The 14211-nt window shown below is 40.7% G+C and overlaps 1 protein-coding gene and 1 long non-coding RNA gene across 3 annotated transcripts; one reads left to right on the top strand and one right to left on the bottom strand.

Moving 5' to 3' along the window:
* Positions 1–2311: 2311 nt before the first annotated feature.
* On the bottom strand, positions 2312–8030 carry LOC119261551 (tripartite motif-containing protein 35-like). Of its 2 annotated transcripts, none has more exons than XM_037541244.1 (6): positions 7356–8030; positions 6873–6968; positions 6508–6738; positions 4275–4297; positions 3859–3977; positions 2312–3009 (listed from the first exon to the last, which is right to left on the bottom strand). In XM_037541244.1, the coding sequence occupies exons 1-6, from the start codon at positions 7758–7760 to the stop codon at positions 2465–2467; spliced, it is 1419 nt and encodes a 472-aa protein (XP_037397141.1). In that variant the 5' UTR covers positions 7761–8030; the 3' UTR covers positions 2312–2464. The 2 variants fall into 2 exon arrangements, with proteins under 2 accessions (XP_037397141.1, XP_037397142.1); XM_037541245.1 differs by having other exon boundaries at positions 4275–4288.
* A 1047-nt stretch (positions 8031–9077) lies between these two features.
* On the top strand, positions 9078–12232 carry LOC119264008. Its single transcript, XR_005130700.1, has 3 exons — positions 9078–9201; positions 9383–9491; positions 12088–12232. It is a non-coding gene; the product is annotated as an uncharacterized LOC119264008 (long non-coding RNA).
* The last annotated feature ends 1979 nt before the right edge of the window (positions 12233–14211 follow it).

The raw sequence follows: 14211 nt of genomic DNA, 5'->3' as shown, positions 1-14211 counted from the left end.
GCTGGATGTTAGGTGTGACAAAGGGATCTTTGTCGGCTATGATAAGTATAGCCCAGCTTACAACATTTACTACCCGGAGACAGGAAAAGTCCTAAAACATAGGCTTGTGAAAACAATTACTAAAGGCAGTGCAGATAGCCAGACGCAGACCAGTTATGACATGGAGGATAACGCAGAGAGCTATGGAGATGCAACACCAAAGGTAGTGAGCCAGGGTCAGGAACAGTCTGAAGAGACTAGAGAGCCTAGTGTGGAGATGAATGAGGCAGGTCCAACCCAGGCAGATGGTACAGAGAAAGAGCAGGTAGAACAGAGATATCCTGTGAGGGAGAGAAAGGCCCCAGAATACCTGAAAGAGTACCAATGCAAAGCAGATTGTGATGATGAAACAGAAAATGTGGATTATTTCTACAGAGTGACCTATGGTGTACCTAAAACGTTTAGTGAGGCAATGAATTCAGAGAAATCCAAATTATGGGGTGATGCGATGAAAGAAGAGATGCAATCCTTAACTGAGAATGAAACTTTCACTCTGACACCACTGCCACGGGGCAAACAAGCAGTGGGAGGTTGCTGGGTATATGCAGTGAAAGAAAGTCCAGATGGAACTGAGACTTGTAAAGCCAGATATGTGGCAAAGGGGTACGGTCAGGTGGAAGGGATTGACTATAAAGAGACATTTTCACCCACTGCCAACATGACCACTGTCCGAGCATTGATGCAGGTAGCTGTGCAGGAGGATCTTATCCTTCACCAAATGGATGTAAAGTCTGCTTACTTGCATGCTCCCATGGACTGTGAGGTATATATGGAGCAACCGGAAGGTTTTGATGTTATGTCAAAAACAGGTGAACATCTTGTGTGTAAACTCAACAAGCCATTGTATGGGTTAAAACGGTCCGGTCGCAACTGGAATATGTTACTGCATGATCACCTTACAGGGAATGGTTTTGTGCAAAATGATGCTGACCACTGTGTCTACACCAGAGAATCTGGGAACGAGAAAGTCATACTGTTAATGTGGGTTGATGATTTAATCATAGCGGCTATTGACAACACCATACTAAGAGATGTGAAAGAAATGCTGAAGAGAAGATTTAAGATGAAGGATATGGGTCCACTTAAACACTTCCTAGGTATTGATTTTAACTGCAGTGATGGAGAAATCAAAATGACACAAAAGAGACACATTGAGAAAATGTTAGCCAGATTTGGAATGTCTGAATGCAAACCAAGATCCACCCCATCTGAGCAGAAATTACATTTTGACAATGATGGTGATGTAATTGATCCAACAGGTTACAGAGAGATAGTGGGTAGCTTGATATACATCATGACATGTACCAGACCCGACTTGAGTTGGATAGTTAGTAAGCTATCACAACCCTTGGCAGGACCAAAGCAACAGCATTGGATGGCTGTGAAACACTTACTGAGGTACTTAAAGGGTACTATGGTTCAGGAATTAAACTACCGAAAATGTGAGAAAAGCTTACAGCTTGAGGGGTATAGTGACGTTGATTGGGCAACTGACAAAAATGACAGGAGAAGCACCACTGGATATTGTTTCATGGAAGAGCAGGAAGCAGCCAACAGTGGCGCTATCTAGCTGTGAAGCAGAGTACATAGCTCTAGCAGCCGCTACTCAGGAGTGTATGTACCTTGTTCAACTACTAAAAGGGATGGATGGTGGTAACCAGCATTTACCAGTCAAAATCTATGAGGACAACTAGGGGGCGATAGCGCTATCCAAGAACCAAGTATGTAGACAGAGTAGCAAGCATGTGGATATAAAATATCTCTTTGTATGGTCTGCACACACAGAGGGGAAAATTAATGTTGTTTACTGTCCTACTGAAAACATGGTAGCTGATGTACTTTTCAAATTTGAAAAATTCATGGGTTATTTGTTTGGAGAGTAATGGAAGCTGGCAGGTAAAATTAAATGTAATGAAGAATTTAAGTAAAGAAGGTATTTTTCTTTTATTTAAGTTTTCAGAACTGCCAGTATGTGAAATGTTTTTGTTTTATGAGTTATACTGTAACTGAGTACAGTACAAAATGAGTTATGTATCTTTTTGGTTTTGTTTTCACTATACAGTAACGTTTATTTACAGTACGAACTTAACGTTTATATAGAATGTCAAACTCGAATAACTTGAGAAAAACTGATGCAGAATCAGGTGGAGAAGCAGTGAACATAATACGCCAGCATCCTGGATGATAGAGAAATGAAATCTACACTGAAAAACAAGTGAAATCTCACTCAGAGAACGTTTCTAATGCTGTCATGATATCAGGAGCCACTCTATGACACTTTAAACCAGCATTTTATTTCACTCAGACATGTCAGGATGGAGCGGTACAAACACATTATTTAAAATATACATGCAGTGACATATTCTTATGATCATAATTCAGACACTCACTACCTTATAAATGATCATTCTAAGCAGCTTCAGCTTTAACTGTGCTGCTCCACTGTTACTGATGTCTTCACTGGTAAGATCCTCAGAGGATGAACAGACTCATTCCAGAAAAGCGGTAAAACTCTCTGAGTGAAAGTGTGTGTTATAGTGTGCAGGTGTGTGTTGGTTAGAAGATCAGTGAAGGTCACTGTCCCCCTGTCCCAGTCCAGCTGCACTCTGACCCTCTGCGGCTTCTCTTTAGGGGTGAAGGAGTGAACTGACTGTCCTGGACAGAAAATCCAGATTATATTATTGCTTTTCTTGTAGTCCAGCCTCCACACTGAACCCGAGAAAGAGAATCCTTTTCGTGTTACAGACTCTGTGATCACACCCAGTGACCAGTAATCACTGTCTCCAACCTGGACGTCCCAGCAGTGAATCCCTGAGTTAAAACCCTCAGAACCCAGAACAGACCAACAGGCATCAAACCTCTCTGGATTCTCTGGAAGTGATGATCTCTGCTTTGTGTTTTCTACAGCAGTGAGATCATCAGACAGGTGGAGGTGTGGATGTGCAGTGTTGGGGTCCAGAGTAACAGGGGCTGAGGAGAGAGAACACAATGAAACATCATGTTTTTCTCTCATTTCTGTAAATGTTTCACCTCTACAGACTGTTTTCTTTACTGTGAGTGAAACAGCTTTAGAGGTAGATTCCAGAACTCAGATCAGCTTTAATCCTGGACTAAATGTTGATGTTCAGTTCAGTTCTAAAGAGTATTTTTTTATTAAACTAAAGTATATTTTTATCTCCACACTTCACATTTGATCTGAGTGAGATTATTTGTCTTTTGAAAGTCAAATAGTTTTTTTGAGTGACTTTATTATTATTGTTTCATTTTACTGATTAACATCGTTACAAAGAATAGAAAAGATTTTTATTACTGTATTATTGAAAATTATAAAGTTTTACTATAAATGATAAAATTCTATCTTGATCAGATTTTTAATGAATTAATGAAATTGATGTTTCAAGAGTTTAAAATTCTGTTCAGATTCAATTTATACATAATATTTTTAGTGTTTAATTGGATTAGTAACATAATTACAGTGAGAGAAATTATTTCTCATGAATTAAACTTACATGTAAAAATTATTTGACAGAACTAAAAAAGATGTTAAAATTTTATTTAATTTTTTAATCAATTGGATTAAAATCTGATTCTTCTTCTTTAACTGGAGTTTATTTTATCTCCACACTTCCCGTTTGATCTGAGTGAGATTTCTGCACAGTACAGTATTCATACTTTCACTTAAGTACAGTTTCAGTCTCCTTTATACCCCCTGAATAAAGAGAACATGATAACATGTTACTAATAGTTTATAAACAGTGTGTCATTAGTGCAGAAGCAGGCTGTGTGTGAGAGATCAACCCTAAGAGAAACAGAACTTACTGTACTGGAGAACCTCCTGCATGTTCTCCCACACTCTGAACTTCAGGTTGGAAAGGTGCTTCCCAACATTGATCAGAGCTCCTGATGTCTTCTCTGGATCCTTTGGTGTGAGCTGAGCTCTGAGAACAGAAGACTGTGTGAAATATATCACTGTAGAAACTTTACAGCCTGTCATTTATTTCACTAAATATCAATATTTGATCACATTTATTGTCTGGAGAGTCAATAATTCTGTAGTTTCTGTTAAATAAATATTTCTGCTTCTGTTCTCATCACTACAACATTAACACACGGTCCTTATTCCCCCTCATTTCATTAGAATACACTCATATTTACAATAAACACAATATACTGTAGATTTAAATGTAATAATTACTGTAACATTAGATAAAATGTGTGGTCTGACATTTACTCACTGTTTCTCTGTGGACTTGAAGTTCAGAGAGGGAAACAAAAAGAACATTGTAGTTAAAAGTGAAGAGACTTTTCAGGAGTTTTTCATATGAAACACACAAACACCAGCAAACAGCCAAGTTAGTGACATTATCCATCATTTCATCTCAATAAAACTTTACCTTCTAAATAACTACTTAATAAAACTTAGTATGTTTGTTATTTATTAATAAATCTAATCAGTCAGATGTTGATAAAGGAGTTTGACTGGATGGATTTTGAGAGGCAGGGACCACAAACTAGACAGACGAGCAAAACGCAAACAAATCCATCAACCAGTCGTCAACAAACAGACGCAGGTGAAGATCTAATGAGGCTCACTTGGAAACACGGCTAAGAATTACAGGAGAACCACCAACAACAGAACCAGAGCCAAACTAACAACAAGCAGCAGGTTTGTGGATGATGATGCGGCAGAGCCGGAACGTTCAGAGGATCCAGAAGCTCCACTGATGATCAGATACAGAGTCAGAAGATGAGTTTCCTCCCAGCAGAGCTCAGTACTGTACTCTACTTGGTGTCTGTGGCTCTGTGAGCATTAATGAAGCTGTAATAATCGTTCATGGGGCTTCTGGTGTTGTTCACTGTGAAATGTGCTGACTCTGCTAAGGTCAGTGGAGATTAGTGAGATGTTGCTAATTCTACTTTGGCTCTCAGTGAATTTGCACTGATTATTAATAGAACTAGAGCATTCAGTATATTAGCTGGACTGTTTTATTAACATCTAATAATGAATAATTTACACATTTGAGTAAATATCGTGTTCTGCAGTCGAGCTTTTTGTTTGTTCTCTGATTTACAGAAACCACACACACCTCTACACACCCAAACACACGTATTCAAGGCCTGTTTCTGTTTGCTGATCATCGTGTGGAGGAGACAATTAAAGCTTCCTATTAACTCATCCTGGGATCTTTGGGCTGGCAGAATGTAACGGCTGCCACATCCTTCATATTGCTTACCACCCCAATTCTGCAGCACTATGATATCATTTATTCATGTGGGCACGAGAATTCGAGATGCCCCTCGTTTGCACAAGTCACTTTCAAACTGCAGTGCAGGCGGCTGAGGAGAGAATGAGTGCAAATGAAAACAGGAGCCTTTCAGAGTAAAGTTTCTCCTGAAAAACTGAGTCATTAATAAAATTAATATCAATATCATAACACAACTACACACACAGCAGCTGCAGCTCAGAGATGAACACACACACAAGCGTGTGCAGAGATGTTGTGAAGGGGAGACAGGACACTGGATAGTAGAAGAAAGGGAAAGCTCCTTCAGCCTGGTGTCAGTTCATTAGGAAAGTCCCACCTCCAATAAAATGAGCCAATTAGCTTGCTGAGTAAGCGCTAGTGAAGCTCCCCTTCTCTGTGGATATACATTAGCCAGCACAAGCTGAAACACTGTTATTGTGTGTGTGTGTGTGTGTGTGTGTGTGTGTGTGTGTGTGTGTGTGTGTGTGTGTGTGTGTGTGTGTGTGTGTGTGTGTGTGTTATTAATGCTAAAATATTTGATTTTATCACTGATTTTTAAATATATTTTTAAAAGTTGATTTGGCTCTTAGTTTCAGTTTCTCCAGACATACAAGACTAGACTCCTCATTCAAAGAGAGAGGAGTCTAGTCTCTGATGACTGGAAATCCCTGCCCAGAGACGTTGTAAAGATGCCATCAAGAGGACAGACTTCCCTATAAGGACTTTGTGTCATTAGCTCTATAAATAACTTCTTACCTTGTGAGTTAAATGAATTCCCATTTTTACACTGGAGTTTCATTCATTCCTCAGTTGACATTCACTTTCTGAACTGCAGTGAAATTCATATCAAGACTCATTCTCAGCCCTGCAGTCGACCTGAAGAACTGCTGCTATAAGCATTCTGTATGTTGTGCCTGCGCTGAGTGGACACAGGCTTTACAGAGGTACGCAGAGTTGGTTTGGGTTAATGTAAAGGAGCTTTCTCCTTCATGTCAACAGTCTGGCTAATGTTGGTGGAAATCTCAGAAAAGCTCTAATTAAGCGGTAGACAGATCTTCATGGAGATGCTCCCCTTTCATACTAAAACAAATAACCCACATTTTATTTAATACAACAATAAAGCTGGAAAGAGAAAAGAAAGAGTGTTTTGAGAAAGAAAGAAAGAAAGAAAGAAAGAAAGAAAGAAAGAAAGAAAGAAAGAAAGAAAGAAAGAATTTCTTACCTGTAAGAACAGAACGTCCTCAGCCTCCATCTCCTTCTCTATGTTCCTGATTGTGTCTGAAAGAGCTGATATTTCTCCATTCATCTCCTCAATCTTCCTCCTCATCATCTGACCCTTCTGCTCCTCTTCCTCCTTCAGTGCAGCTATCCTTGCTGCTTCTTCATCTCTTAGAAACTGGTGAAGCTTCTCAAACTCCTCCTTTATCTTCCACTCTGTGTGCTGGGCCTGCGTCTGGAATGAGAGACGATTAGGAAACACAAACTCTAACAGATGATCTACAAGCGTTTACCACCTACAGGAGAAGTGGACCCTCATCAGAAACATGACCTCAGCAACATGTTTCACAGTTCAAGATGATGTTTCACCTTAATGTGGGCGGCTGTTTGGTCATAGTCTCGTTTAGCTTCCTCTAAGACTGTCAGATTCTTCTGTAGAGGCTTCAAAGCAGACTTGAGTTTATCCTGGAATCAAACAACAGTTCAGATGAGTGACGTCTAAATGAGTGATGAGTGATCAGTTTAGCTGTTTAAATGTAATAGTTGTCCTACAAACTACAGTTGAATAGAGAATAACAGCAGTTTTACTTTCTGCTTCAGAACTAGAAGAGATTTTTTCATGTTTGTCCAGTGGAGAGTAATTCTGTAAGTTTACATTTTACATTGACTGTCATAATGAATTTAACAACAGAGCATTTTTCTGACTGATAATTCACTCATGCTGTTTGGCCTGAAACCACACCCACTGATTGACTTTACCTTTAGCACACATAACAAGCTGATCTGGTACTGAACTAATTCAGACTATTAGTTTGTTACATTTAACATTTCAAAATATTAGACGTGTCCTACCTTAAACTCAGTCACAGCTTCATCTACTGGACAGAATTTGTGATTTCTGTGTTTCTTTGAAGTCTGACACACCACACACACAGGCTGCTGATCATCCAGACAGAAGAGTTTGAGTTTCTCATTGTGCAGAACGCAGAGCCCCTCAGAACCTGCTGAAGATCTCTGACTCCTGCTCTCTAGAAAAGACTCACAAAGGTTCTTCAGCGCAAGATTAATAGGAAGATATTCTTTAGAGGATCTTCTTCTACAAACTGGACATTCTCGAGACCCCTTAGTTTCCCAGAACTGCTGCAGGCAGGTTTTACACACACTGTGGCTGCACGACAGTAGAACAGGATCCCTGAAGATGTCACAGCACACAGGACATGAAAAGTCTTCTTCTGAAAGAGGGTTTCTAGCAGCCATTTTCTCCAACTGCTGCTGTGCTGTTTCTCTGTAACGGCTCCTTCAGTCCAAACTCCACTTTCACTTTCAGGACGTCTGTAATGATCAGTGCAGCTCAGTTGAGAATCAGCCACCGTAGCCCTTCAACCCACTGAGTGAGTTTTAGCTCCTTTCAGAATCAAACAGCAAGAAACAAACACATACAGTCACTGTTTAAAAGCTCCTCACTGGCATCTCTGAGTGGAGTGAAAGCAGAATGAAGATCAGGAGACAGGATGAGGTTCACTTCCTACAAGAGTTTGAGGAAGTGTGGAGGAGGAGGAGCTTTGAAAAGGAGGATTCAGTCAGATGATCTATTCTCACTGTGTGTTTTCTACTCTAGAGGGCAGCAGTTCATTAATAATCTGAAACAAGGAGCTCCCAGATGAGTCAAGGTTTCTAAATGATTGGTTCATTTCAGCAAACAGAATCCAGGTCTTATGAATTAAACAGGTAAACTATGGGGAAAGACTGGCTCTGCAATAAGTATCATGAAGGACACCCTCTGAACTGGTGAAGTGCAGCAACTCAATGTGGCATAGATTCCACAATTGGACAGACGATGTCTGGACGGATGTTGAGCCATGTCGCCTGGATAGCCACCCACAGCACTGTGATGTTTATAGGTGCAGGGTCTCTGGTGTGAATGGACCACTCCACCACATCCCTTACCTGCTCAATAGGGGCAAACATGCAGGCCACATCATTCATCCAACTCCCCAGAATGCTCTTCAAACCAATTCTGGACAACTTGGGCCTGATGTCACGGTGCATTATCTTGCTTGAATATCCCATCATTGTGGGGGTACATTAAGTCCACGAAGGGCTGCAAATGGTCACCAAGCACTGAAATGGTCAATGACATGTTCAGGCAGAGTGGGGACCCAACCCATGCCATGAGACCACACCCCACACCAGTATGAAACCCTCACCTGCCTGCACAGTGCCTTATTCACAACTGGGGTCCATGGCTTCATGTGGTCTGCACATGGGCGTGGTAGTGGGGGGAAAAGTGGACCTGACTACCCAGGGCCCGAGTAGGGAGAGGGGCCCATGAAAATCCTGATAATTTCTTTTTTTGTGATGTTTTTATTTTGGTGTTTAATATGGCCCTCTAATTAATTATTTATTAATTAATATTTCAAATATATGGATAACATCAACTGAGGGAATGAACTTTAGTCACAGTCCTCTCAACATATTGGACATTCTGGGGCCCCCTCTTGGCGGCGCAAAATGGTTTAGTCCGCCCAACTGCTACCGGCAAGTGTAACGTCAGTGAGCCCAGATTGAATGACCTGGGGGCTGGACGTCATGCTGCCCAAAAAGCACAAATCAGGTTATCAAAAGAAGAAAGAAAGGAAGGAAAAAGAAAGAATGCAGAATGAGGGGAGGCAGCTGTTGACAGCTTTCTTTCCCAAAGGTGAACCGAGTTTGCTTGTTATGCAAAGTCCAGTTAAAGTTAACGTAGTCCACTCCAGACAGCTGCTGCTGTTTGTATGCTCACGTGAAGTCGTTAGCTTAGCTAGTTGCCAACAAGGCTGCTTGCGGCTGTAAGTATAAAGACAATTATGAGCCGGCTAACGTTTAGCTGTCAACATTAGCCAGTTTCAGAAACAAACAGTGGCGCTGGCGCAGCACCAGGAGCAGCAGTGGCCAGTCCTGACGGCTCTTCTGAAGATGAGCCTGAGGTTAGAGATAAACAAAGACAAGGTGAGATCTTTGTTCAAGTATTCAAGGGCGAGCTCCCCCCTCCGACCCCCCTTACGTTGGTATGTTGGTTCGCGAGAGAGAGAGAGAGCGCGAGCTGCTGACTGGTAGAATTACTGCCTAAATGTGAGTTGTTTACCTTAAGTTTAAAGTAAGTTAGCCTTTTGGTTCAGTGCGTGTGCTATAGCATATTGTCTACTAACACAGCAGAGCTGAAAGTGAAACTTAATAAATGATCCACCGAGGAATATTTCTGCTGTATATATATCAACATGTAAATAGCCTACCAATATCACTGTAGTAGGCTCAAGTGCACACTAGCAATGTATTATTTTTGTCTGGTAAACAGCCTTAGCTTTGCAGTGCAGTGCTGTGCTTAAAAGCTATCAGTGCTCAATGAATTCATGATGTTACCAAAGCCAATGAATAATCATGTTGATCTCAGTATCAATCAAAATTATGATTATGATTTTTGCCATACATTTTTGCCAGAGAGAGAGAGAGAGAGAGAGATGTAAGTGGTGAGAACATAGAAATACAATTAGCTATTCCTCTCCTATGCTTGTAGATGTGTTTGAGAGTAGTGAGGAGGTTGGGGAGAGAGAAAAGGAAGGACCAAGTGAGGGAAATGCAGAGGAGTTGTTGTCAGAGGATCCAGGACTGTGGCCAGACAAGCTAACTGCTCAGCAGAGAGAGACTCTAGTTTGCAGACTGGCTAGTGAAAGTGTAGACCTGACCAAAGTGGCACCCAAAGACAAGGAAGGCAAAGCATTCCCTATCTTCAATATGTTAAGTCGGCCAATGGGCGTGAGAAGATTAGGAGGGACTGGTTGATCCACAGTGACAGCACAAAGGCTCTGTTCTGCATCCCATGCACCAGTCACAACTTCTTTTTTTCACATTGAAACAATATTTTTCTGTTCATTTCTACTGTACATTCTCATTACAAAATTAATGTAGCTTATTTGATTTGATTCTGAGTGTACAGTTGTCTCCTGTTCTCCTGTTCAAGAGTAAATGTTTTTAAATCAAAATTTGCACAAGTGTCATGGATCAAAACGTTAGTACACAAACCAGATGTAGCCTAATGTTTTAGGTATTTGAGCACAAGTAGGCCAAATGCATCAATACAGGTGGTGAATGAAAGAACCTCTCATCAATATAATCTGATCTGATTGTAGCTTAAAACCTTATTTATGCTTTTTTATTTTAAATAAATACCCCCTTTTTTTGGTTACGTTCCTCGTGTACTGGCATGGATAGGGGCCCACTGACATTGAGAGTGTACAGGGCCCAGAATTTGCTGCTACGCCCCTGGGTCTGCACCACATACAAACTCTACTATCAGCCCAGAACAATTGGTACTATGACTCATCAGACCATGCCACATGTTTCGAGTCCACTAGGGTCCAGTTAATAACCTCTATCTATCTACAGACTGCTGTCCCAGACCTTTTGGCATGTCACTGTAAATACCTGGCAGTTTTGACCCTTGAAAATGACTCCCTTCCTCTTCACTTCTGTCCTGCTAGAGAGCTAAATACCTGTCCATTTGCAAATAGGCCAACATTATGTGTTTGTAATATGATGGTTTTACAGTTAACATGGTGTAGAGCCATTGGCAGCCAGCACTTCCCCTAAATGCCTGCAGAGACCTCTCTCTTCTCAGTGATGACAAAGAATGAAGGAACTGATCTGGGTCCAGTTCACCCAAAGCGTCTTATTCTCACAGTAATCTTAACGGGTAGAGAGAGAGTGTTCACTGTGATGCTCGCTCTACGTTTTAAGAGTCAGCTTTGTGCTAAGATGCTTTTGGGAAATCCAGCTCTGATGAGTTCAGGAGGTTTTGCTTTGTTCATTATTGCCCCTGAATCAGGTGTGTTTGAGCAGGAAAATCACAGAATTGTCCTGGACACCCACCTTCCAACACCCAGGCCCGTAGCCAGCATTGTGATGGAGGGGGATCTTTTTCCCCCAAAAGTGGACTTCACTTGGCTTTCTACTCCAATGCCCCCTAAATACACGAGCACACTTCAAACCTTTTAATTTAGACATATTTTATTCATTATAAGTTTGTTGTGAGTCTGTTGTTGCTGTCCTTATTTGTTCGTCTGTTGCTTCCCACTGTTAACATAAATTTGATATAAATGTAAGTGTTACTCAAACTTCCTACATCTGTGATGTGACTTCATTGTCTGTCTCTGTTGCTTTGTTCCATTGTCTCTGTTGCTGCCCTCCATTGTCTGTCTCTGATGTTGCTGTCCTTTATTGCCTATCTCTCTACTGTTGACATAAATAGATAAGACTTACTTCATGAGGTACACTATCGGTATGGTCATTAAAACTTAAACATGAATTAATAATGATATAAATTGAAGTGTTACGTCTCATTCAAATCTTCCTACAACTGTGCTGGGACTTCATTGTCTCTCTCTGTTGCTCACCTAGGTCTGTTGTTGCTCTCCCTCCTCTGTATCTCTGTTGCTTTTCTTCATTGTCTGTCTATTTTTCCTCTCCATCTTTTGTATCTCGCCTTCTTTTTCTTTATTTTTTAATTGGGTCTTGCCTTCACTATCTGTCTGTTTTTCCTCTCCTTTAGGGTCATTTTACGGGAAATCGGACACTTTGGAACTCAACCGACACGGATTTTCATCAAACTTTGTGTGCCTTTTTAGTGGCAATGTAGAACCCCAGAACTGCATTTGCATGAATCTGCCACTAATATAAAGGGAGAAATGGACTAAGAATGTTTTAAGTAAGAGGGTAGGGCACTACACATTCAACCTTGATTATGTCAATTTAAATTACAAACAGATGGTTTTGATGCTGTTTGAAAGCTCTTTTCTGGCTCTACAGAGTACACAAACAACATTGAACTCAACAGTTAGGCCCTTTTTAGTGGCAAGGTAGAACTCCAAAACTGCATTTGCATGAATCTGGCACTAATATTTCAGAGGTTGTTCATGACATTGCAGGCTATGTGTGGAAAAGATACTGACCATTTTAAAATAGTTTTTTTTTATATTCAGATTTTAGTATTTTAATATCTCATAATTTATACTCGGCTAACTGTTGAGTTTCACTGCTACTAGCTGTTGATAGCTCACCCTCCAAATGCTGACCCACTGAATAACGAACCCTTCGATCCCCCCTGGCTACGGGCCTGACACCGGAGTTGTGCAATCTTACTCTTCGGGAATTCTTAAGTGGTGTAGTCATAACGCAGATCAGTATCGTGAACAGATTTAGATGAAATCTATTTTGTTCTCTGCTTACTGACCCACAAAGCTAACAAAGATTACAGCACTGAGGTCTCAGAACAATCAAACTTTAAAATCTGACACACTAGCAAGTAAATATGAATCATTCAGTAAATCTGCAGGAAAGTGCTGTGTTTAAGTTCCCTGTAGAGGACGTGTAAATGTATTTCTAAATATACAGCCACTACAGTCGTTCTCCTTTGGTCGTAATTCTGTCTAATCATACAGAAGATTATACTGCTGAAGATCCAGTGAGTGGAGTCTGTGTACTGCAGCCAGGCTGTCGGTCCTAAAAGACGCTGTAAATCTCTCACTCCCTTAATAATTAATAACACTCTTAATACTTCCAGCTCCATCCAAGCAGACAGTGCTGGTCTGCTCATGTAGAACCACCAGTAAAAGTCCTCTGTTCAGCTGTTGGTGTAATCTGGGCTCTGATGAAGCAGCAGAGGAGAAATATTTAGTCTGTCCTGATCAATCAGACTAAACTCGTCTGTGATCTCACTGATCAAAGATACAACAGAAAATATTCAAACGCTCCAAAAATAGAAACTGCAGAAAAAACGAATTCATTTAAAAACAACTTGCATTTAAAACACATTTATCAGCCCCATCAGAGCTGTGAGTGCAGCTCCATAGTGAGGGTGATAAATGGTCACTCTGTGTTTGGAGATTTAGAAACTGTGTTTGTTCCTTTGAGAGCAGAGACGCTGTTTCCTGAACTGAGTGGAAGAAACTAAGAAAAGCTGTGAAAGAACGAAAGAAAAACTCTTTGTTTATCACGACGTTCAGTTACTAGTTAACAAACAGTTTAACCCTCCTATTATGTTACGGGTCAAATTGACCCGTTTCAAGGTTTGAAGATCTAGGAAAAATAGTTAAAAGTATTTTTTCAGCATCAAACTTCTTCTGCTTGCCTTAAATTGTGTAATCAACATATAATATGAAAATGGTTCATCTCACATATTTGTAACCACCCCCTGCATGTTTATATCACATAGATACTGTTCGGGTCAATATGACCCAGCAGTCAAACTGGAGGTAATAGGGTGTCAAAAATGTCAGAGTATTTCTTTCTTTGCAACTGTGAGACATATTTCACCCCAATCACACACACACACACACACACACAGAGGTGCAGATGTTATGACTTTTACCTTATAGAAACCATTTATGTTCTCGTGGGTAAACTACACCCACATTCAGTGGACACTAAACAGGGGAGGGGCAAAATATAAAATCCTCTGCATGGGAGTACACCCAACATTACACTCTGTCAAGCAGACCAGACCTTTACAAAATGAGCAGCTGAAGCAAAAGGATGACAGTCCAGGAGGCTCCGGAAGTCATCATTGATCATGACAGTGAAACAGAGGAGGATGTGTCTGAAGACGATGACTATCTTGAGCTAAATTCTGATTCTGATGATTCTGATTTTGAACCAGATGAGGGAATTGTTATTC

The sequence above is a fragment of the Pygocentrus nattereri genome, chromosome 9, assembly GCF_015220715.1.
Source record: "Pygocentrus nattereri isolate fPygNat1 chromosome 9, fPygNat1.pri, whole genome shotgun sequence".
Lineage (NCBI taxonomy): Eukaryota > Metazoa > Chordata > Actinopteri > Characiformes > Serrasalmidae > Pygocentrus > Pygocentrus nattereri.
Note: the sequence above shows the minus strand (reverse complement) of the source record. Positions and strands in the feature narration are given on the sequence as shown.